Source organism: Piliocolobus tephrosceles, chromosome 7 (assembly GCF_002776525.5).
Source record: "Piliocolobus tephrosceles isolate RC106 chromosome 7, ASM277652v3, whole genome shotgun sequence".
NCBI lineage: Eukaryota > Metazoa > Chordata > Mammalia > Primates > Cercopithecidae > Piliocolobus > Piliocolobus tephrosceles.
Window position 1 is genome coordinate 136,446,289 of NC_045440.1, and position 25,814 is coordinate 136,472,102.

The window sequence follows — 25,814 nt, forward strand, 5'->3', positions numbered from 1 at the left end:
AGCTTTGGTCTTTACCCATAAAGAAGGATTTTGAAGTTACCCCACCCAGTTCTGTTCCCCCACAGTTTAGACAAGATCCTCATGCTCCACTGGCCACACGAGTGCCCTCAGAAGGATCAGACACAGGTGGAGGGAGCTCCTTGTGACCAGCAGAGAAAACAGGATGGGGCACTGCCTCACTGAGGACCTGTGGGTGGGAAGGAAAGTGCCAACGGCAGCTCTATAAAAGCTCCCTGGCCAGGGGACCTAGGGCAAGCAGTGGTTTCTCCTCCTTCCCCCTGGGAAGGGCCAGGAAAATGGCCCTGGTCCTGGAGATCTTCAGCCTGCTGGCCTCTGTGTGCTGGGTGTCAGCCAATATCTTTGGTAAGTTCTGAGGCCATGGAGCCTGACATGGGGAGGGAGCTCCAGTGTCAGCCAGGCTCTGCCTTGGGCCTTTGAACAGATGCAGTCGAATTTAATCTTCACAGATGCCCACATGTCAGTAATTTGTTTTTTTTTTTTTTTTTTTTTTCAGATAAGGAGGCAGATCTAGAGAGAGGCAAACTGAATTACTTGAGGTCACAGAGCTAGTGATTGATGGAGCAGAGATGGGAAATGTGGTTGATCTTCCTAATTCAATTCTAGGTCACCGTCGCCCCACCATTTTGGCAAACTTTTGGCATTGACCTTGGGTTTTTATCCCCTTAGCTATTCCAAAGTCTATGTCATCCATAAGAGATATTTAAGAAGCCATAGAAAAAGAAATCTACTTGTGGAGTGAAATAGCCCTAAGTTCTGTCCTTGGCTCAGACCCGTGTGACTTGGGGCAAAGTGCCAAGCTTCTGTTTTTTTTTTTTTTTATTTAAAAAGTAAACAAATAACACATACCTCATGATGTGGTTGTGATTTCTGGGTAGAATCCTATGTGTTACAAGAGTTCTCAATGGAGAATACGTCATGTACGTTATTAATTAATTTGTATTTCAATGTGTATCTGGAAGGTGCTACATCTGCAGGGCATGGCTTGATAGATTCAAGAACTTCCTTATGGCTCTCTAACTTACTCCAAATAGCCTCACGGGAATTGTGGCGGAGTGGGGGTGGGCGGGGAATGTGTAGTCCCAGCGTTGATTTTGGAATCCTTCACTTGCCAGCTACGTGACTTTGGGCAGACGACTTACACTGCCTGAGAGTTGGTGCCTCATGAGTGACAAGGATATATTGCCTGTCACCTCTTAGGGGAATGTTGCACATTAAATGAGTTAATGTCATACTGGAAAAAAGTGTGCTTAGCTGCCAAATTTTAAGATAGGCTGTCATAGGTAATGATGATAATCCTGGAAAAGCATCTGTGCTTACGAGAGCCCATCTCTCCTGGCAGCCCAGTCCACACTCTTCTCTGATGAACCACTTTTCTTTTCCTAGAGTACCAGGTGGATGCCCAGCCCCTTCGTCCCTGTGAGCTGCAGAGGGAAAGGGCCTTTCTGAAGCAAGCAGACTACGTGCCCCAGTGCGCAGAGGATGGCAGCTTCCAGTAAGGCTTTTGTCAGCAGCAGCTTATGTCAGTAAGGCTTGGACCTCTCAAGGTCCAAGATGCCATAAACAGCATCTCGTGCCTTCCCCTGTCTTCCCAAGCTCTGCCCTACAACTCCTTTGTGCTTGTGAGGCTTGGTCACTGTCATTTGGAGGTGCCCGCCTTTCAGTTCCCCAAGCTGATCGACACTGGACAATCTGACTACGTGAACCCCAATCCATGCTTCATCCTCCCACTGCCCTCCCTTCTCTTCCTAACATCACTTTTTCTGTGATGGCTTGAATAAACGACGTGTGTGGGGGTGGGGCAGAGTTGAGGGGGTTGTCAAATGATCTGTGCTTTGGGACCTCTCCCTCCTCCAAGTATCCTCTTGAGAAGCTGAGGTGGTGGAAGCAGAGGCGGCCTTGATTTCCCAGTCCTTAGCTGCCGCCGACACTGCCTGGGCCAGCTCTCTAGGCTGCCTCTGGGCTTCTGGGCCGCTGTCTCCTCATTGAGCTGCTCTCTGAAAGGGGTTTCTCCAGCTGTCCTAATGCAGACTTGGGGCCTGAGACCCTCTCTGTGGTGAGTGTGGTAATAATCTAGACAATTCTTCCCTGTGGAATAGACAGGAATCCTTTGCACTGTGCAGGCAATTGAAATTTCCCTGTGCTATTCCAGTCATGTTGAATCAGGGGAACTCCATCTATATGACTGCATTCTGGGAAACATCTGTGAAACATCCCTCCCTGTCGCTATCTTATGTACACTCTTAATGTGCCTAACCTCCCACCAGTGTACAGAGACGCTTAGATCTCTGGGAATTCTAGAACAGCAAGGAAGGAGTTAAGGAGGAAGTCTCACTTTCCCCAGCCTTATTTATGTTCCCATTCCTAAGTCTCTTGTTCCAGGCTCTTGCAGTTTCAAACCTGCCTCTCTTCAGGAGGCTTTGCATACGCTGTTCCCTTTACCTGGAATATCTTTTACCTTCTTATACCTTCTTATACCTCTGACCATCCTGCAGGTCTCAGTTCAGTCATGATTTCTGAGGAGTCAACTCTATGACCTGGCCTGACCCCACTCATGTGCTTCCCACTATACCCTGCCGGCCCCTGACCCCACTAACATCCCACCCCCAAGTCCCCACTCCCTATCCATACAGTGTGGGCACTGCCTTTACCCTCTGCAGCCTCATAATGACTGAGGACACTTGGTGGATGTGGCTGAAGCCCTGCGCTCCAGAGTGGATCACTTGCTTCCGGGCTGGCAGGCTGGACAGGTGGTGAATGAATGGCTGGGGCAGGAGCCAGAGCAGGTGTTAGCCAGGCAGGAAAAGTGGGGCTTTTCCATTCCCAGGTCAGCCACCCTTCTCCACTCCACTCTCTCCCTAATTTATACGAACCAAAACTTGGAAGAATTGAAACGAAGAAGAAAAGTAGCCTCGGTGGGAGCCGGCGTGTGGCTTTGAGGGCCCATCCCAGAGTCACCTGGTCTGTGTCTCCTCCTCAGGACTGTCCAGTGCCAGAACGACGGCCGCTCCTGCTGGTGTGTGGGTGCCGATGGCAGCGAAGTGCTGGGCAGCAGGCAGCCAGGCCGGCCTGTGGCTTGTAAGTGGGAATGGGGGACGTCCCTTGGAGGGACCCTGCTAGGACAACTCACTTCCAGGAATGAGCACTGGGTTTGGGCGGGTGACTGAGCAGGTCCTCCCTCTGGGCTGCTGGCTTCTCCTCTGTGAATAAGAATCATTCCTTGCAAGCCATGGAGGGCCCTCTTTCCTGCAGGGCCACTGTGAAAGTCCAGTCATTTGTTCAACAAGTATCTACCCATTTCCTCCCATGAGCCAGGCACTGTGCCTGGTGCTGAGAAAACAATGGTGAACAGATATCAACGTCTCCTGAAATCAGAAAGTCACCAGAAAAATACGAAGTGCCTTCTCACCTGTAGTGTGAAGTGTTTCTAAAATTTAAGACTTGGGTCAAAGCTATCCAGTTAAGATAACTATTGTAGTGAGTAATCAAAGAAACACAGACCCCATTTAAAGAATGTCATAACCCTAAAACAACAGCTAACTTAAGGCAGCCACCTCAAAATGAGGAAATTGAACCTAAAACCAAAACTATCCTTTGATGGATTAAAAGCTCTGTTTGGGGCACTGGTTTTATGCATCTAGTGTGGCTGTCATGGGAGCATGCTGACCCCATACTCTCCTGCTGTGTGAGCTTGGCTGAGTCAGGCATCCTCACTGAGCTATGGGTCCTCACCTGTAACATGAATATAGCATCTGCCTTGTATGATGTTGTGAGGATTTAGAACACATGTAAACACTAGGCACATAGTAGGTATTCAATGGGGGGTGATCATTGCTAATGTCTTAGTCCATTTGTGTTGCTATAAAGAAATGCCTAAGGCTAGATAATTTATAAAGAAAAGAGGTGTGTTTGGCTCACAGCTCTGCAGGCTGTGCAGAAGCATGCCACTAGCCTCTGCTGCTGGTGAGGACCTCAGGCTGCTTCCACTCATGGTGGAAGGGGAAGAGGAACCATCTGTGCAGAGAGCACGTGATGAGAGAAAGCTAGAGAGACAGAGGGTGGAGGTGCCAGGCTCTTTTTAACATTCAGCTCTTATGGACACTAATAGAGCTGGAACGCACTCACTCCAAGGGGAGGCATTCATCTATTCGTAAGGGATCCACCTCCAGCACTCAAACACCTACCACATTGGTGATCAGATTTCAATATGAGATTTGGAGGGGACAAATGCTGAAACCATAGCAGTTAATGTCACTAACCTTCACTCAGAGTGGTAAAGCAGCTTCCCCAGGGTTACACAGCGAGCCCGGGGAGAAAAGTGGACTCAGAAAAGCTCTGCTAATACGAGGCCTGCACTTGATCCCATCTCCCCTCCACAGTACTGTGCTCTGGGATACCTGACTGATTGATGTGGCACCAGCGAGATCTGCCCTTCCCTAACTCAGTCCACAGGATACTGGCTAGGCCTGTTCTGTGGCTGCCACCCCATCACTGGGTGTCCTTGGATGTGTCATTACCCTCTCAGCTGTGTTGCTCTGGGGAGGAAGCATGAGTTTTCCTGGGCTCAGTCCCCTGGAAATTTCCCCACAGTCCTATCTAACACCGCTCCTTGTACCCACAGGTCTGTCATTTTGTCAGCTACAGAAACAGCAGATCTTGCTGAGTGGCTACGTTAACAGCACAGACACCTCCTACCTCCCTCAGTGTCAGGATTCAGGGGACTACATGCCTGTCCAGTGTGACGTGCAGCAGGTCCAGTGCTGGTGTGTGGATGCAGAGGGGATGGAGGTGTACGGGACCCGCCAGCTGGGGAGGCCAAAGCGATGTGAGTTTCACTGAGCGCCTGCACCCCTAGAGCTGGGGAGGGGCTGAAGCTTTCCTCACTGAGATCCAAAGTGTTTAGGGTTTCCTGCCGAAATGGGCAGAGAACCAGGTCCTCAGTAGGGAAAATAAAAGCTTCAAAGGGAAGATTTTATTATTCTCATATATCCATATGGTAGACAAGCCATATTTGCTGGCTGATCATTAGAAACATAAACAAGATTTCACTGAACGTTGTGAGTCTCCTGTTGCAGACCCGAGTCACTACGTGGGTCTCTAACTGTCACGTGTATAGTGCAAGCACAGCCATGTACTGCATACGGGTGTTCTGGTCACCAGTGGACCACATACATGACGGTGGCCCCATAAGATTATAATAGAGCTGAAAAATTCCTATTGCCTAGTGATGTAATGACGATATTGACCCTGAGCAAGCTTAGGCTAATGTGTGTGTGTATCTGTTAGTTTTTAACAAAAAAAGTTTAAAAGTAAAACAAAAATTTAAAATAGGAAAAAATTTATAGAAGAAGGATATAAGGAAAGAAAATATTTTTGTACAGCTGTACCTTGTGTTCCTGTTTTAAACTAAGTGTTATAAAGGAGTCAAAAGCTTTAAAAAATTAAAAAATTTATAAAGCAAAAATGTTGCAGTACGCTAAGGTTAACTTATTATTGAAGAGAGAGAAAAATTATGAACTTAGTGTAGCCTGAGTGCACAGGGTTGATAAAGTCTACAGTAGTGAACAGGAATGTCCTCAGCTTTCACATTCACTCACTGACTCACCCAGAGCAACTGCCAGTCCTGCAAGCTCCGTTCATGCTAAGTACCCCATACAGGTGTACTATTCTTTATCTTTTATACTGTATTTGTACTGTACCGTTTCTGTGCTTAGGGATGTCTAGATACACAAATACCATTGTCTTACAATTGCCTACAGTATTCATTACAATAACATGCTGTACAGGTTTGTAGCCTAGGAGCACTAGGCTAGACCATACAGCCCAGGTGTGCCGTAGGCAAGCCATCCAGGTCTGCAGAAGTACACTCTATGATGTTTACACAATGATGAAACTGCCGAACGATGCATTTCTCAGAGCTCGTCCCCATTGCTAAGGGACACATGACTGTATATGCTGCTCAACTGCAGAAACATGTGTCTACTCATACATAAGATTTTTTTTTTTTTTTTTTATGAAATGTTTAGGTCCAAGGAGCTGTGAAATAAGAAATCGTCGTCTTCTCCACGGGGTGGGAGACAAGTCACCACCCCAGTGTTCGGCAGAAGGAGAGTTTATGCCTGTCCAGTGCAAATTTGTCAACACCACAGACATGATGGTTTTTGATCTGGTCCACAGCTACAACAGGTAAGGGGAGCCGGGGTGTGCCTGTCACTGGGCCATCACCTGCCGAAGCCCACACCTTGAGCTGGGGGCCTCCATGTGTCATACGTGCAGCATGATAAGGAATTAAGAGCCACCTCATTCTCATGAGCTGTGCTGGGCATGTAAAGTGCCACGGTGTTTTTTAACAAGGCAAACTGGCAATTGGTATTTAATGAAAAATAGATGTGGCTTCTGGCCAATGAAATGTAAAACATCAGAATGTGAAGACATATGGGCTAGGGTGCCTACTGCATCATTTTTCATTGTGGCAGGAAACTGGGAATAAAGTGATCATCAAAAGGTGGCTGGCTGAATAAATGTGAATCTGCCATAAATATATATGTAGCCATTAAAAAGACTGCATTAGAGCTGCTAGAACATTTGACCTGGAGAGGAGGCCACAGTATATTATGATAATACAATACAAGATACAAAGCACAGAAAATATAATATGCTTTAATTTTTAAAGGACAAATAAGCAAAAAGATTCTTTATACATGCTTATATGACTGTATTACTATGCAGGTCTCTGCACAAGACTATGTGAGTACAGAGTACGAGGAAGGAGCATACAGTACGTGGTCATCCCGGGCTGCTTTAGGGCCAGGGCTGCTCTGTAGAAGAGTAGGCAGAAGGCTGGCGCAGTGGCTCACATCTGTAAATCCAGAACTTTGGGAGGCCGAGGTGGGCGGATCATGAGGTCAGGGGTTCAAGACCAGCCTGGCCGATATGGTGAAACACCATCTCTACTAAAACGAATGCAAAAATTAGCCGGATGTGGTGGTGTGCACCTATAGTCCCAGCTACTCGGGAGGCTGAGGCAGGAGAATCACTTGAACCCGGGAGGCAGAGGTTGCAGTGAGTCAAGATTGTGCCACTGCACTCTAGCTTGGGTGACAGAATAAGACTCTGTCTCAAAAGAAAAAAATAAAATAAAATAAAACATAAATAAATAAAGAGGAGGCAGAAAGGGGATCTGCAGAAAAGGAAAAAAGGCAACATTCCCAAAAGCATGGATATCATTATATTTGTGAATTTTTGTAAACTGTGTGTGTATGTGCACTTATGAATAACTTTAAAAATGTAAATAATGATATAAACAGAGAGAGGATTATGGATCTTGATCCAAATAGCCAGGGTAGCTTCTGGTCATCCACGGTGGCCACTTGTTTATTGTAAAGGGTTCATGCAGACTTCAGATGTAATTGAACCATTTGGAGTAAAAAGAAAAATGAATACTAGTCTGCAAAGACTGATATGAATTCTCTTGGAGAACTTGAGCCTCTCTGTGGCTGGCTTCCAAAACAACCAGTTTCTTTCCCTGTGTGAAGGAGGAAATTCTCATGGGCTGTGCCAGGAGGAATCTCAGACTAGCAGCCTGTGTGCCGAACTGTCCCTTAGGCAGACTTTGTTTGAACTGCATCATATCTTAAAAACTGGAAACTTTTATTAGGTTTCACCACATGAAATTTCCATTTTTGTAGGTTAAAAAGTAGTTGAACATGAGCAGTTTCATATGTTCAACCTAAAACACACAATTCTAAATTCCTGATTTTAAAGAACAAGGGTGGAAGCTGCATGCACGCACTCGCTGATGGCATCAAGACACTGGCTTTGCTGCTCTTTTTACACCAAGGACATGCCCTTCTGTGCTCCAGGTCCCTCTGTGCTCTGTTGCTACACCCCTGCCTACCTCATCCATTTATATGACCTGCCTGGTCCTGTCTTCTGCCTTTGTCACTGCTTAGCACAGTGACCTGGCCGCTTACTCTCTTAGAGCCTCAGTGTTCCCATCCATCAAATGGAGGACAACGCCCTGCTCATTACATCATAGTGAAGATTTGATGAGGTCTTACCTATGAAACCATGGGTGCGAATTTACAAAGTTGTAATTTTTTTTTACTTCCGTAGGGAATTCTCATGCATCAGCCAGCTTCAGCAAACATAGGTTAGATTTTTCCCCTCCAGACCTGGCCTGCCTGCAAGCATGTATAAATCTCAAACAGTCAGTTTTACTGAATGCTCATTGCTGCAAACCAACGTATTCTCAGTTCAAGATCATCTGACTGCTTACTACATATAGGGAATTTTATATCCTTTAACCTACCTTAATACTTACAGAAATAATTAGATAATTATAGTCCCTACTATACAAATGATTATTGAAACACAGAGGTAAAGGAACTCACGCTAATAAGCTTAGGTGCTAGAACTGTCTGGCTCCTTTTAGTATCCCACATAATGTAACTCATCTCTGTTCCCCCAGTACATGGCATAGAGCCTTGCATGCAGCAGGTCTGGAATCTGTGCTTAAGGAATTGGTGAATGATCCGAGACCCTGGTGGGTGCCACATTGTAGTTGAGGCACAATTCACAGCTATTTCCACAAGAGGGCAGTCGAGTTAAATGCAAAAGTTCAGAACTAAGCAGCCTTTGTTTAAAAGAAACACAAAAATTTACTCCTGAAATGGGATCTTTTTCATTTTGTAAGCAAGCATGTCTCTGAGCAAATTCTGGTATTGAAAGGTCATGGGAAGGGTTGGGTGGTTGGTTACTGGAAGCCTAGCTGTAATCAGGGATTTTCCGACACTTAAGTAGACCTGGGCAGTCGCTGGCCCAGTGACTCCTCTGGGCACAGTGGAAGGAGCCTCGGAGGCCATATAGAGGGCCTAAGCTTAGCAACTCAGGTTTCCAGGTAAAATACGAGATGGCAAGTTATGTTTGAATTTCAGACAGCAGAGTAGTTTTTTTTTTTCAATGTAAGTATGTTTCAATATTGCAGCAAGCATTTGAAGCCTAGGATTGGGGAAGGGTATATCATAATCACCATCGGACTTGGATTTCTGAAAGAATGGAATGGTGAGGGGAGAGCAGAGTGCGTCCAAGGAGGCAATCCTCCGAGTTTGGAGGCTACTGCACTAGTCCAGGCAAGAAACAATGTTGACATGGAGCAAGTGTCGGAGAGGACAGCCGAGAGATGGGGTGAGACTGGAGGAATATTTACCAGATGGAATCCACAGAATTTGATGAAGGAATTGATATGGAGGTGAGGGTCGGGGGGAGTAAAGAATGACTCCTAAGTCTGGTTTCTGGATGGATTCTTGAGGATAAATTTGAAAAGGAAAAGCCACAAGCTTTGTTTTGGGATATTGAATCTAAGGGGATTTTTTGGGAAAATTCAAATGGAGAAGTGACAGAAGGCAATCACTTCCCTGGGGCTACCAGAAGGCTGGAATCCTGTGGGCAGCTCGTTCACTGACCTGTTGCTGTGAGTTATTTTTGTGCTGGGTGATGGTTTGCACTTGAATTTGTCAATGGTGTTTGCCCATCTGAAGTAGGTCCTTTTGCCCTTCAAGAAGGGCACTGCTTACAATATCTGTTTGGCTGGAAAATTTTAAATAACCATGTTGTAATGGGGAGCAAGCTTCACTGGTCCTTCTGACTCATGCCCCATCTTTCATATTGCACTAGTCCAACCATTAACTGTGGACACACATTCTGACCAAGCAGATTATAAGTAAAGGCCTTAAGAGCCTTTAAGCACGGCTAATGCCGTTATCAAAGCCTTAATGATCTGAGTTAATTGGCTTCTTTATTAACCCTGTCCTTAATGACTAAACACACTCAAACTTCTTAGCAACCAGTCTAACTTCAAATGCCTTAGCCACCCATGCTACCCAGATTGCCCAGTGGGAAGATAGGACCAGATATGTCTTAATATATAGTAAAGGGGCATTGTAACCAGAACGTGGAAGGTACTGTATGGAGAAATCTTCTCTATGGAACCACCAGATCACCCTCACTACAGACACCTGCGGTGGTTGGCTATGCATCAGGTGCTCTGCTAGGCTACGGTCCCCTCTTATTTTATTTTATTTATTTATTTTTTTAAGACAGTCTCACTTTGTCACCCAGGCTGGACTGTAGTGGTTTTTAGTAGAGATGGGGTTCACTATGTTGGTCAGGCTGGTCTTGAACTCCTGACCTCAAGTGATCCACCCATCTCAGCCTCCCAAAGTGCTGGGATTACAGGCATGAGCCACCGCACCCGGTACGGCCTCTTCTTTTAAGGAGCACCCTCCCTAGTGCAGGAGAGAATGAAATGCACGGCTCATTTGTGAGTCAGTGTTTAGATTTCTAAATAACTGCCTGTGGGAGACGTTAGAGAATCTGACTGAGCCCAGAGGCAGGAATCATACTCTGAAAATGAACAAGACCAGATGCCCAGTGGAGACCAGAATTTCGCATTCCTCTGAGCCTTGGTTGTAATTTCTCTGTCTAGGCTGGCCATAATCTGAGCATAAACTCAGAAATGCCACCCCTTGCCTCTCCGCTAGCATTTGCTTTCTTGAGGATTCTTCTATGGCTACCTGAGATTTTGCTTTTTATTCAACGAAAGGCAAACATCCTTTTCCACTAGATCATGGGCACAGAGAAAATTCGGAAGATCCTGAGCTTGAACTCATTGGTGGTTGCAGGGCAGGGCTTCTGAAAGACTGTGCTTTGTTGGAGTGGTAGTCCAAACTATATATTATTTTTTAAGCTTTAAATATTGTGTAGATTTTATCTTCCTCCTTTCTTCTGATATGCTCAAAACAGGATAAAAATGGAAATTAGAGGGAATCATGAGGAAGGCAAAATTAAAGTAGAAAATCAGAACAAGGCAAGGCAAAGATTGGCCCACATCACTCATTCTACAAAGTCATAACAAACGTGAGGGGCTGCATATTTGACTCTGAGCTCCCTGTAACCAAAGAAAAGAAAAAATAGCCTAAGTTACTTGGTTTCTACCAGATAAAAATAAGAATTTCGCAGGGATCACAATGTTTTCTTCTATTAATGATGGAGGGAGCTTGGTTCCTCAGGTCCTCATGAAGGGGAGAACACCGTATGCCACAGGGGACCATCAGACTTGACAATGTCCTGCTACTGAAGGACCAGTGGTTTCCAAAGTCCAGTGCCTATAAAAAGCATCTTCAGGGCCAGCAGGGCCTCCCAAAGTGCTGGCTCACGCCTGTAATCCCAGCACTTTGGGAGGCCAGGGTGGGCAGATCACGAGGTCAGGAGATCAACGCTATCCTGGCTAACATGGTGAAACCCTGTCTCTACCAAAAATATAAAAAATTAGCTGGGTGTGGTGGCAGGTGCCTGTAGTCCCAGCTACTTGGGAGGCTGAGGGAGGAGAATCGCTTGAACCCGGGAGGCAGAGGTTGCAGTGAGCTGAGATCACGCCACTGCACTCCAGCCTGGTGACAGAGCCAGACTGTCTCAAAAAAAAAAAAAAAAGCATCTTCAGGAGCTGTATTTCAGAGACTGCGAATCTTGGGTCCTGGCTTTCTCTACCAGACTTGTACCTCCCTCGCTGACTACCAATATCACAGTTTTCCTTGCTGCCCACACATGTGGTTCTGTCTCCCACCTTGAAGTTGGAGGCATGTAAACGACCCTTCTAGATATGTTCTTCACTCCTCTGTTGTCTCCTGGTCAAATCACCATTCATGGCTTTAGAATCCCATTCAAACTCACCTCCTTTGGGGGCATTCTTTGGTCCAGGTGGCCAAAGGCTAGCGATGGAGCCAGACTGTCCAGCTTTCATCTGGGCTTTGGGTTCGGTCTCAGTAGTTTTGGCTTCTTTTGGTTGATGTGGGGCAAGAGATCTAACAAGGAGGAGGCTAAAAGTATGACAGAGTCCCTGTTCCCTGATGACAGTAAATCACTAATGACAGTAGCAGAATAGTAGTTAAACAATCTTCATGGTGCTAATTATTATTTTGGAGAAGGAGTCCAAAATGCATAGATGATGATATCATTTCAGAAATTAGCCACAGAATCAAATTGTATCAAATGAAATTGTGGGCACACAGGAAATTGGGAAGATTCAGAACTTGAAATCACTGCTGATCGCAGGACAGGGCCCCCAAAGGACTATGCTCTATTGGAGAGGTAGTCTCACCCTTTGGCCACCTGCTGTCATTGGAAGGCCATTGGAAATGGACTTGGGATTCTTGGTCCCTGGTCTTGGCTGGATGATCTTGACCCAGTCACATCACCACACAGAATCCCAGTTTTCTCATTTGGGAAATGAAGATTTTTAAAGGGTTGTGAGATTAAATGAGACAAATATGGAGAGTGTTCACTCTGATTGTTCATACATATAACCTGTGATTATTTTATGAATAGTAGTTAATAGCAACAATCATATTAGCACTTCTCACTACATACAGAATTAGGAAGAAGGGATTAAAGATGGCAGCACAGGGTGTCTGTCCTAGAGGTCAGCAAAGAACAGTCCTAGAGAGCGCAGATGGCAGTAGCTGGCCTTAGGATGGTCTTACAGGGAGGGTGGGAGGACCCTCTCCAGAGCTGAAGACAGGGTGATCTCCAATATGCGAGAACAGGAATATCAAGAGTGACGTCCATGAAAAAACACTGGTAGGTCCAGGTACTGGGCAGTTTATAAGACCAGAAACCCCCAGAGAGGGGCTCTGACCATAAAGTCGTAGGATGAAGATGACTCAAAGACCCTGGAGGTCATGTCTGCCATGAACCAGGACGTTGAGGTGGATCTCTGGGTTGAATTAGCCAAGCATGGAACTAGAGTGATTTAAACTTGGGCCTCACACTGGAATGTGTTTCAGAACCCACCTCGGGCCAGCACTTGTGTCATCAACATCTATGAGATGCCAGGAAGAGCGAGGTGCTGGGCATATGGAGCAGTGTCAGACAGAGTCACATGCCTTGCAGGGTAGGGTGTAGGACAAAAGCCAGGTGCAGCCAAAAACACACTGAATAACACCACTGGCAGAGATAGGCAGCATGTAGTGGGTAAGAGCAGGATTTAAACCTCAGTTTCCACTGCTAGTTCAAGACAGTGGCCCATACACCTCATCTTCTTAATCTCTAAAAGGGGGATTAAAATGTACCACCTTCCTTTTAGGAATGTTAGGTGGATTAAATGAATCAATGTGTATTAAAACATTTTGTGGGTAGTCTTTTACCAAGTTGTGCTCAATAAATGGAAGTTGTTATTATACTGTTATTAGTATGTTTAAAATTGAATTATCCTAGGCTCTAAAGAATGAACTTTTATTATATACACCCTACCTCCCTATCAGTGGCAACTAAGCAAAGTGAGTTTTTAATTTTTGTTATGCAACACACTTACTGTAACATTCTGTTTAACATGCATACACAGAATAATAGATTAATAGCATGGAAAAAAACTCATCCATAATCCTATGGTGCATTTATAGCTTTTGTTTTGCATATCCATTTCCATTCAAATTAAGTAATAGTTATTAACTTGAATGGAAATTAAAAGTCAGTCTCTGAGCAATTACTACACCATACATTGCCTTCTAATACTGGTTCAGTTGTACACTTGTAATTGCAGTACATGTATATGGCATTTTATAATCTAACCTTTTTACATAATGTTATACACACTCCCTTTTGGCTAGAGTTTATAAGCATTGTCCTCAATCATAGCATTTTATTACATTTAGGGCATTTACTATAATTTACTTCTTAATTTTCTACTATTGGACATTAAGATTCTTTGCAATATTTTGCTAGAATAGATTGCACAGCAATTGGCCTATCAATGTACAGAGCTGCTGCTTCTGTTAACTTATTGTTGGGAGATATATTTCAGACACAGGTGGAAACACATTACGCTTGGACTGCATATATAAGTTTTGTAGTTATATAGGGCTTGAAAACAAATCTCTGAATGTTATAAAAGATGAACAGTTCCTCTTTGGTTGCTAAATCATTGCACAGGGTTAGAACTCCTCAATACGGCTTTTTATACCTTACCTTTCTATTACTTCTAAGACAGGGAATCCAGCTGATGAGCTCGTTATAACAATTGCCAGGCCAGATGTGATTAGGGAATCTCTTTCCTCACTTTATGGAAAGAGATGAATAGCCCTTGTTAGTGATGCTGTATTGATTTGTGCTTTTTTCAACTGTGGGACTGGATACATTTCCTTCTTAAGGATTTCCTGTGGTGGCAGCTGGCTTCTTTTCAAGCTTTTGAAAAGTTGTAAAGGGGCCTGAAGTCATTTGATCTCCCAAAATGAGATCATCTCCAATGTACCATATGTTTGTAAAGCAGACTTGGCCTTTAGTCTCGACAGCTGTATTCCAGGAAAGGAACCAGTTAATGCGATCTTCCTTGACTGCTTTCTGCCTGGCCCTATGAGACAAACGCATGGGCATAAATTGGTCAAATGCCATAGGTGAGGAAAATGGCTAATTAGTAGATGACAGCTATGCACAGCTTTATTTTACAAGGTCCAGCCTGGTTCCAGCCAGGTTAAACTAATTTGTAAAGGAAATGCATTTGCTGCAGGAGACATGAAGCAACTGTCATGCCATAAGAAAGCAGACATTCCTTTTCACTAGGCGTGGACTTGGCCACATTTATTTCTACAGGAAGAGATTGTGATGACTTGCCTTTATGAATGGTGACCATAAATCTTATCCTCTCCAAGGTTTCCAGATGCATTTGTGACCTTCAGTTCCTTCCAGAGGAGGTTCCCTGAGGTGTCTGGGTATTGCCACTGTGCTGACAGCCAAGGGCGGGAACTGGCTGAGACAGGTGAGTGACACCCCTCAGGTGATCTGAAGGGAGAGAGTGTGATTCCTCAGGTCTGAGACCCTGCCTAGCATTGCTTGTAAAGCGCAGCTAGAGTGACTGCCCTTCCCCCTGCCAGGCTGCTGTGGCATGGAGGAGGACACAACCTTAGCAAACTGTCATCTTGCAGTATGGTGAATGCAGCTGCTGCTGGCCTACATAGTGCCTTTGTGCACACTGGAAAGACATGCCCTGCTCTGGGCAGATGCAGCCCCAAAACTGGCGAGTGGAGCACAGGATGGATTTAATCTCTTATTCTATAAGCACTGCTCCTTTGTTCTATGAACAACTTGCACAACCATCCACAGCAGCCCCGACTTTGGAAACTGTTAAAAAGTGTTGTTCAGACTTATCGCCTAATGATGCTGGTGAAGGCTTTCTCTCAGTATCTGTTTGCACAACAAGGTCAGGGCTTCCTTTCTGAATGAGACCATCCCTGAAAGTCTTGCTGTATTTGCTCAGGTTTGGAGTTGTTACTGGATGAAATTTATGACACCATTTTCGCTGGTCTGGACCTTCCTTCCACCTTCACCGAAACCACCCTGTACCGGATACTGCAGAGACGGTTCCTCGCAGTTCAATCAGTCATCTCTGGCAGATTCCGATGTAAGTAATAAGCTGCCAACAGTGTGCGTGTTTCCATTAGGGGGACGCCTCTTGGGTTTCAAAGTTGCTATGGTCTGCGTGGCTGCTCCAGCAAAGTGAGGGCAGAGATGAAAAGAATCATTAAGAGTAAGCAGCAGTACATGCTGTGAAGACACCAAGCATTGTTGACACTATCTTCTCCTTTACTGTGTGGATTTCCTCTAGGCCCCACAAAATGTGAAGTGGAGCGGTTTACAGCAACCAGCTTTGGTCACCCCTATGTTCCAAGCTGCCGCCGAAATGGAGACTATCAGGCGGTACAGTGCCAGATGCAAGGGCCCTGTTGGTGTGTGGATGTCCAGGGGAAGGAAATCCATGGAACCCGGCAGCAAGGGGAGCCGCCATCTTGTGGTGGGTTTTCTCTGGGGGCTTCCTCTTTTGGCCTCGGATCGTATTACTTTAGCGGTCCTCCAGACCAACTTCTCTGGAGCCCATTAATTCAACTGCCTTCTGGTGTGCCCCACTCGCCTTTCAAGCTCAACCTGTCTGAAAACCAGTTTATCATCATTAACTTCCAACATGTTTCTCATCTTGTGTCAGACCTCGTTGCTTTTTCAGGGAGCTCAGGGAATATTAGGGGGCTCATAGGTGAAGAAAAATAAAAGAAAATTGAGTTCCCATGTGCCATGAGACAGGAGCATGCACGTAACTAAAGGAGCATGGTGAGACGGGCATTCGATCTTGCAGCAGCTATGGGAAGGAGGCATTTAGGAAAGATACATGGAAGAGGCCACACTTGATCAGAATCTTCTAAGAAGATGTTTCTTGAAGGAGAGGAGTAAGGAAAGGTGTTCTCTATAATGGATAGCAGGAGAAGCAAAATTAGAAGGACAGAATAATAGGCATTGATACGCTAATGATCATCTAATCTGCAAGAAGGATAGAGAAAAAAATTGCTGGAGTATGAATAGGGTGGTGCTCCAGACTCTGAAGAAAGGCAGGGGTAAGACAATGAGGTCTTTGTTATCCTAACAGAGGCCTGGGGGCTTCATCCTGGAGGTCAGGTGAAGACAGTGAAACGTTTTAAGTTGGACAGTATCATGGTGGGTTTTGCATGTAAGGCATAGAAATTCTGGAGGAGAGACTCAAAGAAGCAGTAGTCTGGAGGCAACCAGGCCAATTAGAAGGTCATTGCCATGTTCCAGAGATGATGGGGTCTGTATTAATTTTCTAGGGCTATGGTAATAAATCACCACAAAGTGGGCATGTGAGAGCAACTGAAATGTATTGTGTCTATTCTGGGGGTTGGAAGTCCAAAATCAGGGTGTCAGCGGGGCCGTGCTCCTTCTGAAAGCTCTGGGGGAGGATCCTTTCTTTCCTCTTCCTAGCTCGTAGTGGTACCAGCAATCTGTGCATTCTTTGGTTTAGGGCAGCATGACTGTAGTCTTGGCTTCCATTGCCACGTGGCTATCTTCCCTCTGTGTCTGTCTGTGAGTCTTCTCCTCTTCTTACAAGGGGACCAATCGTGTTGGGTTAAGGCTCCACCTGATCCAGTCGGGCATCATCTTAACTAATCCCATCGACAATGACCCTTCTGCCAAATAAGGTCACATTCTGTGGTTCTGGTAAGAGCATGAATTTTGAGGTACACTATTCAACCCAGTATGGAGCCATCATTACAGCAGAAGCAGTGGGAGACGGTGAGAACTCTTAGTAGGCATTCCAGGCAGACCCCATTTTCTCTTCCTGGTGAAATTTTGAAGGATGTTATGATGAGGAAGGGAAGAACCCAGCATTCCTAGGCTTCCAACTTGGGGAAGCTGGGTAGATTTTAAAAGATTAGAATAGTGATACGCCAATGAAGGGTTTTTTTATAGCTTCAATATATATATATATTAACATTCATTCAATAATTCCTGTTAAATCATTCCATTTGTCCAACTTAAACTTTTGAATATTCTTCATCATATGTGGTTATATTCTATCCGCTAAATGTGAGAATGTCGAAAAAGAAAATTTGGAGACACTTTTTTGAAGGCATTTGCAATCACATTTCATTTCTACTAAAATCTAGAGAATGTGGTGCCGTCCAACTTCCAGGTGGAAATGAAGAACTATGGTTTTCTAAATTAAAGACCATAAATGGCTCTATCAAGTGCATAGATGGATCATATATTTTCACTTTTTCCTTCTAGTATATCAGGTCCTATTTCTGTGGAAACAAATGCCACATGGAAACAGTAATTGAATTTCCTTGCTTTGGTAACACTACATAACAAATGGATGGAAAGGGTAAGCTCTTAATTTGGCAGAAGACTAAGCAAAGCAGTAAACTTTATTTCTGCCATACCTTCCTGTAATATCCATTAAAAGAGGACATGGCCTTGTTGAGGGATGTTACGTGCTCTGATGCTGCCAGTCTCTCCCCTCCCACCACATTTTCCACTTCTTTCTCTGTTGCCTGGTTACAGAAGGAAATTGGCTGACTTTCTTTTTGGCTTTTGTGTGAATCAAGAGGAAAAACATATTTTAAAAGTTGAGGGCGGGGTAGTTAAAAGGTAAGAGTTATGATTTTATGGAAAAAAAATGGAGCTTACTTACATCCACCTATGTAACTGAGACAGCCCCTTGGTGTTTGAATTTTACATGTTTTTTCTCTTATTGTGGCTAGAGTCAGCCTAGGATGTATCAGATAGAATGACTTGACCATGCAAAGAGTTGGCTGAGTTGATCACTGTTAAATTAATAATTTCTAGGAAAGGTCAAGAAGCCCAGAAGAATGTTCTAAGTGTGTACACTGGGTGGGCATTATTGTTTTCTATTATAGGAAGTATTATCTTTCCTATATTATAATATATATTACAATATAGGAAAATATTTCTTCTTATAGGAACCACTAACAGCATTTCAGATATGATTCTTGCCCTCAAGGAGACCATAGCTAGCCTAGACAAGACTACCCCCAAGGTGGAGTTAGCCACACTAAAAGCACATAGTGAGGCATTAAAGTCCATTGAGAATTCCAACGAGAGAATGCATGCTGGAAGACATCGTTTCATTAAATACACATAGGAATGTGTTGGTGTACTAGTTTCCTAGGGCTGCCATAACAAATCACCACAAACCAGGTGGCTTAAAACAACAGAAATTTATTCCCTCCTAGTTCTGGAGGCCAGAAGTCTGAAATCAAGGTGTGGGTAGGGCCATGTTCTCCCTGAAGGTTCTGTGGCAGAATTCTTCCTTGCCCCTTCCTGGTTTCTGGTGGTTACTGGCAATCCCTGGTGTCTTTGGCTTGTGACTGCCTCCCTCCAATCTGTGCCTCTGTCTTCACACAACTTTCTTCCCTGTGTGTATCTTTGTGTCTTCACATGACCTTCTTATAAGGACCCCAGTCATTGGTTTTAGAGTCCACCCTAATCCAGTATGACATCATCTTAACTTGGTGACATCTGCAAAGACCCTATTTCTAAATCACATTCTGAGGTTCCCTGTAGACATGAACATCATGTCTGTGCATGGAGGGGACACTATTCACCCCAGTACAGTTGGCAAGTGAGGTCAGATTTTCAGAAAGTGAGCCAGTATTTACGAGACTTGCCTTAAAAGGGATCAACCTCTAGTGAGAGCTAGGGAAGTGGTCATGCCAACTGGAATAGTCACTCCTCCAAAATGACCCCACAGAGGTAGCTCAGGGGAAAGGAAAAAATAAAACGACACAGAGAAGAAAGTGGTTTCAAACGTAGCTGTCCTTATTGAATGTTCTGGCATCTTACCACCTGAAAGATCTGAGGAGCTGTCTCAGGATTTCTCGTGAGATTAAAACTTTTTCTCCCATTTCACTTTGTCTCATGCAGCTGAAGGCAGATCTTGTGCCTCCAAAAGGCAGCAGGCCTTGTCCAGACTCTACTTTGGGACCTCAGGCTACTTCAGCCAGCATGACCTGTTCTCTTCCCTGGAGAAAAGATGGGCCTCTCCGAGAGTAGCCAGATTTGCCACATCCTGCCCACCCACAATCAAAGAGCTCTTTGTGGACTCTGGGCTCCTCCGCCCAATGGTGGAAGGACAGAGCCAACAGTTTTCTGTCTCAGAAAGTCTTCTCAAAGAAGCCATCCGAGCGATTTTTCCCTCCCGAGGGCTGGCTCGTCTTGCCCTTCAGTTTACCACCAACCCAAAGAGACTCCAGCAAAACCTTTTTGGAGGGAAATTTTTGGTGAATCTTGGCCAGTTTAACTTGTCTGGAGCCCTTGGCACAAGAGGCACGTTTAACTTCAGTCAATTTTTCCAGCAACTTGGTCTTGCAAGCTTCTCGAATGGAGGGAGACTGGAAGATTTGGCCAAGCCACTCTCGGTGGGATTAGATTCAAATTCTTCTACAGGAACCCCTGAAGCCGCTAAGAAGGATGTTGCTATGAATAAGCCAACTGTGGGCAGCTTTGGCTTTGAAATTAACCTACAAGAGAACCAAAATGCCCTCAAATTCCTTGCTTCTCTCCTGGAGCTTCCAGAATTCCTTCTCTTCTTGCAACATGCTATCTCTGTGCCAGAAGATGTGGCAAGAGATTTAGGTGATGTGATGGAAACGGTGCTCAGGTCCCAGACCTGTGAGCAGACACCTGAAAGGCTCTTTGTCCCATCATGCACGACAGAAGGAAGCTATGAAGATGTCCAATGCTTTGCCGGAGAGTGCTGGTGTGTGGATTCCTGGGGCAAAGAGCTTCCCGGCTCAAGAGTGAGAGGTGGACAGCCGAGGTGCCCCACAGACTGTGAAAAGCAAAGGGCTCACATGCAAAGCCTCATGGGCAGCCAGCCTGCTGGCTCCAGCTTGTTTGTCCCTGCTTGTACTAGTGAGGGATATTTCCTGCCTGTCCAGTGCTTCAACTCAGAGTGTTACTGTGTTGATGCTGAGGGTCAGGCCATTCCTGGAACTCGAAGTGCAATGGGGAAGCCCAAGAAATGTAAGTCTGTGGGTATTCAATCTGCAGGTTCCCTGAGTCTCTCTTTAGGCCCTGACCTAATGCAGTACAGCAATAGAAATCCACTCCTGGCCAATGCTTACACTTCAGTTAAAGATGAAATGGACTGCTTATATTAAAAATGATCCTGGAACGCCTAGATAATATTAATCAGACCTAGGAGTAAATAAGGAGATTTGTTTGGCCTTAAAGAACTGCCACATTTCTGCAGTGCTGATCACCAACTGATTTCAATGGTGCTGATTTAGTCATGGGGCAATGCCTATCTAGATATTATTTACAAATTTAAGCTTCATGGTATTTCTATGGCTATATGAGGTTTCAGATGGGGTTTGGACAGTTAAGTGGTTTTATCTTGGTCTTTCCAGTTTATTAAATTTCTTAAACTGAAACACCTGCTCATTGTTCCTCCCCAGGCCCCACACCCTGTCAATTACAGGCTGAGCAAGCTTTCCTCAGGATGGTGCAGGCCCTGCTCTCTAACTCCAGCATGCTACCCACCCTTTCCGATGCCTACATCCCACAGTGCAGTGCCGATGGACAGTGGAGACAAGTACAATGCGATGGGCCCCCCGAGCAGGTCTTAGAGTGGTACCAACGATGGGAGGCTCAGAACAAGGGCCAGGAGCTGATGCCTGCCGAGCTGCTAGTGAAGATCATGAGCTACAGAGAAGCAGCTTCCGGAAACTTTGGTCTCTTTATTCAGAGTCTGTATGAGGCTGGCCAGCAAGGTGTCTTCCCGGTGCTGTCCCAATACCCTTCTCTGCAAGATGTCCCACTAGCAGCACTGGAAGGGAACCGGTCCCAGTCCAGGGAGAATGTCCTCCTGGATCCCTACCTCTTCTGGCAGATCCTAAACGGCCAACTCAGCCGATACCCAGGGCCCTACTCAGACTTCAGCACTCCTTTGGCACATTTCGACCTTCGGAACTGCTGGTGTGTGGATGAGGCTGGTCAAGAGCTGGAAGGAACGCGGGCTGAGCCAAGCAGGCTCCCAACATGTGAGCTAATGCATATGAAGAGCTAAGTGTGTGTGTGTGTCTATGTGTTTAATATATATATATAAAAAGGATGTCTAGTGGGAGGGGATTGAGTGTCAAAGCTGGAATGGAGTTTAGAGATGGCTGAGAAAACCAAGGCTCACAGAGGTGAAGGGACTTCCCTGCATCAACATAGTCAGGTGTTGGCAAGATTGATACAGTATATTTTAAAACTTTCATATAATTGATTACTTCAATTGGTGTCTTAGATTTTTACTGGATGTCTTCTGTGTGCAAAGCATCTTCATCTTAGAGCTGATGAAGGCTATAAAAGTGGAGATGACCTGGCCCTTGTCCTCCTATGGTTAATGTTTAGTAATTGCTCCTATGTTAGGTGCACCTTTTAATGGACCAATGAGTATTACAGTGAACCTGCTATTTGCACAGAATGCTGCTAGATGTGCAGACTTCAGGAGAGTGCCACCTGAAGTGGCTTTAATTGATTTGGAAGGATTTAACTAAGGGACTGATTGGAGAGCCACTAATTGAGGTCTATACATTCAGCTTTGTGGCAGGTAGACTTATGGTAAAGTTATGATATATGAGCCATAAATAGAAGGAAGCTGACACTGAGTTTCAGTTAAAATGCCTTATCCCCCTTAGCTGTGCCAGCAGTTTGAAAGAACAACCAGATATGTTCAACACTGTTATCACCAAATCCAAATCTCTCTAACCAGCCATTGCTAATATTATAGGTGATATGACAGCCATTCAGTGAAATCTCTCAATTCATTCTTTGCAAGTTTAACATTGTCTGGACCTTTCTGAGTAATGTTAAAATCCATTAGACTATTTTTATACTAGCTAAATTTTAGGCTTTAGCAGCAACTGGGTTTTTAAAATGTTGGGTGAAAGTACCACGTGATAAGAACAGTAATACCCTTGGTATTTTGAACAACCCAGAGATGACAATGCAAAGATCCTCCATTCAAATGTCAAGTTCTAGCAATAGAACCCTCAAGGTTAACACATTGATTTTGGTCTGACTGTTAGATAAGAAGTCTTATTTATTTTTGTGGTATTTGTGGTAGAATCATTCTCTATACCAGTGGTCAGTTCTCTTACATGGGGACATTCCTATAATTTTAAATTATCTAAGACTAAATTTGGTCCTATTTGTATGCAATTTTAGGAGCGTGAGCTGTTGATACGAAAAGTACCTGGTAACTTTATTTTATTTTATTCTGAGACTGAGTTTCACTCTTGTTGCCCAGGCTGGAGTGCAATGGAGCGATCTCAGCTCACTGCAACCTCCGCCTCCCAGGTTCAAGCAATTCTCCTGCCTCAGATCCTAAGTAACTGGGATTACAGGTGCCTGCCACCATACCCAGCTAATTTTTTTTGTATTTTTAGTAGAGACGGGATTTCAGCGTGTTGGCCAGGTTGGTCTTGAACTCCTGACCTAAGGTGATCCACCCGCCTCAGCCTCCCAGAGTGCTGCGATTACTTTATTGACTAGTCTTACCTTCGTCGGAATGCTGGAGAGAGTGTTAGAACTAGACTTAGAGTAATTGGCTTTTTTTTTTTTTTTTATTGAGTAACAAGAGACTGGATACAAGACCATCCATTAGGGAGAAAATGTTAGAACTTCCATCTCTATTCAGTATTTTCTATCTTCCTTTCACATTTCTATTAATATTTTCATTTTTGCAATTAAATGTTTAACAGCTGAAACAGCTAAAAATCTGCATGTAGTGTATTATTTTAGTAGTATGTGTATATGCCTTATAAAAAAATACCCATTTTGGGGGGGGGTGCATATTCAAATTCTTTTGTTGATAAGGGTATACGATTGAAAGGGTTTGATACTCAAAGTGTGGTCCAGTGGCATTGGCATTCACCTTGGGAACTAGTTAAAGATTCAGGCCCCACCTATTGAATCAAAACTTGCCTTTCTACAGTATTCCCAGGGGAATTCAGTACAGCCAAAAGCTTGAGGAGGACTGGCCTGGAGGACAGAACAGTAGCTGTCTTGTACCATGGTTCTACCATCTACTGCTCTGTGACCTGAGAGAGGCTAACTCTTTTGAGTCTTAGTGTCATCTGTGAAATCTGAGTTACAACACATAACTGCCTCAAAGGCTTGTTGGAAGAATTACAAAAAGTAGTAGATATAAAGTGCTGGACTTGGCACATAGGAAGTACTTAATAAGTGATGGCTGGATTAATACAATTGACAGTGAGTAATGAAGGGACCAATAACTTCCTTCATGCATGTGTGGGTGATGGCTCTGGCCTCTAGGAATTTGAGTCTGCATTGCTATCTCTGGCCTGGTTGAAATTTTGCTTTCTTCATTTAATATGCGTTTATGAACTGCCTACTATGTGCACTGTACTGTACGATGGGGAGACAGTCGTGTAAAGGATGGTGTCTGCCCTGAGACGCTCAGAGACCAATGGGGGAAACCAAGGATGTTATCAGGAAAGTAATAAACGGCAATGGTGGAGCAGAGGTATATACATGGAAAATGCAGTGGAGGGTGCTCAGAGAAAGGGGCTACTAACTCCTTGAAGATTGGGGTAAGGATTAGCTTGACCCCAACTACTGGGATGAATCTTAAGAGGGGTTTGTCCAGTCACAGATGTGGCAGGCCCTTTGCGACAGAGGAAATAGGATGCACTGAGTCAATGAAGCTGTGAGTGAGGTGGAGAAAAGGTTATAGACGTAGGAGGGGAGGGGATGCAGGAGGGAATGAAAGAAGAGGTGGATAGTAAATCGGGAACAGATTATAATTTTTTTGAGACAGAGTCTTGCTCTGCTGCCTATGTTGGATTGTAGTGGCATGATCTCAGTTCACTGCAGCAGGCTCAAGCAATCCTCCCACCTCAGTCTCTCAAGTAGCTGGTACTACAAGCATGTGCCATCATGCCCAGCTAATTTTTGCATTTCTTGAAGAGACGGGGTTTTACCATGTTGCCCAGGCTGGTCTTGAACTCCTGGGCTCAAGTGATCTGTCTGCCTCGGCCTCCCAAAGTGCTAGGATTACAGGCATGAACCACTGCATACAGCTGGGGACAGATTTTAAAAGATCTTATGTGCCCAGTTGTAGATTTTCACTTTATCCTGGAAGAAATGGAGAGCAAGCCAAGGTTTTTAAGTGTGAGTTTTTGCTTCAGAGATTCAAAATCCCTGGGATTAATAGAATGAATTATTTGATAATATTCTTTTGAACAAGAAAACAATAACTTCAAATTCTGGAAGTCAAAGTTTTCTGTTGATCCCACACTCTCAAAAGAATCCGGTGACACCCCCACTGTTGAATTCACAATGTGATGTTTTAAGTAAATATGGCGAGGGTGGATTTTGCTAAGTGACAATGCCAAGGACAGCATGTGCCAGATGCTGTGCCAAGCACTTCAGCTGCAACACTTCAAAGGCTCATTACAAAACCCCATGGACTAGAGGCCCCAATAGTTCCCATTGCACAGATCAGGAGGCTGAAACTCAGAGAAGTTAAGTGCATTATCCATGGTTGCACAACTAATAAATGACCCAAAAATTGAACCCAAAGGTCTTTGAGTGCCACGCTCTTTCCGCTTCACAGGAATAACTCTCTACTAACTTACAGTGCCTCTCTTCAACTTCTGATATCCATCGATCCATCCATCCATGCATCCATCCATCCATCATCTGTCTATCCTTCGTTAGAGAGAGCTAGTCAAGATCACTATTCCCACAGTGAGACTGTCTAGATTGAAATTCTGAATCAGCTACTTGCTAGCTGGGAACTCGTTTAAATTATATGACTTCTCCATTATATGCCTCAGTTTCTCATCTGTAGCATGAGAATAAAAATATTTTATTAGGCTGTTGCATCGATTAGATTGTCTGTGTAGATGTGCTCAGAATGATGCCCAGCATGGAGCAAATATGAGCTATTACTCATCTTATGCTGTGGGCCCTCCACAAATGGTGACTGAATGAGTGTGTGGAGGCAAAACAAGGAATATTCCAGGTTGTGGAAAGAGCTGCTGAGAAGGAAACAGCTGAGGCAAAAATGCACGCACGTGTGGGTGTGTATTGTGTAGTGTGTGTATGTGTGTGGTGTGGTGGGTATATGTTTATGTATGTGTGTGTTGTGTGTGTTTATGGGGTGTGTGTGTTTCTATATGGGTTATGGTGTGTGAGTTTTTGTGTGTGGTATGTGCATGTGTGATGTGTGTGGTGTGTGGGTATGTGTGGTATGTGTATGTGTGTATATGAGTGTGGTGTGTGTGTATATGTATGTGTGTGGTGTGTCTGTGTGTGGTGTGTGTGGTGTGCATGTGTGTGTACGGTGTGGTGTGTACTGTGTGTGGTGTGTATGTGTGTGGTTGTGTGTATGGTGCATATGTGGGTGGTGTGTGTGGTAT

General features: G+C 44.6%; 1 protein-coding gene across 1 annotated transcript in view; it reads left to right on the plus strand.

The window, feature by feature from the left end:
- Nucleotides 1-296: 296 nt before the first annotated feature.
- TG (thyroglobulin) overlaps nucleotides 297-25,814 on the plus strand; it is a 272,355-nt gene continuing 246,837 nt past the window's right edge. Inside the window, exons 1-10 of the mRNA XM_023223651.2 lie at nucleotides 297-363; nucleotides 1,405-1,513; nucleotides 2,999-3,096; nucleotides 4,640-4,843; nucleotides 6,045-6,204; nucleotides 14,721-14,827; nucleotides 15,326-15,469; nucleotides 15,674-15,859; nucleotides 19,303-20,403; nucleotides 20,838-21,422. Coding sequence (XP_023079419.2) covers nucleotides 297-363; nucleotides 1,405-1,513; nucleotides 2,999-3,096; nucleotides 4,640-4,843; nucleotides 6,045-6,204; nucleotides 14,721-14,827; nucleotides 15,326-15,469; nucleotides 15,674-15,859; nucleotides 19,303-20,403; nucleotides 20,838-21,422 — 2,761 coding nt within the window. The remainder of the gene's footprint in view (nucleotides 364-1,404; nucleotides 1,514-2,998; nucleotides 3,097-4,639; nucleotides 4,844-6,044; nucleotides 6,205-14,720; nucleotides 14,828-15,325; nucleotides 15,470-15,673; nucleotides 15,860-19,302; nucleotides 20,404-20,837; nucleotides 21,423-25,814) is intronic.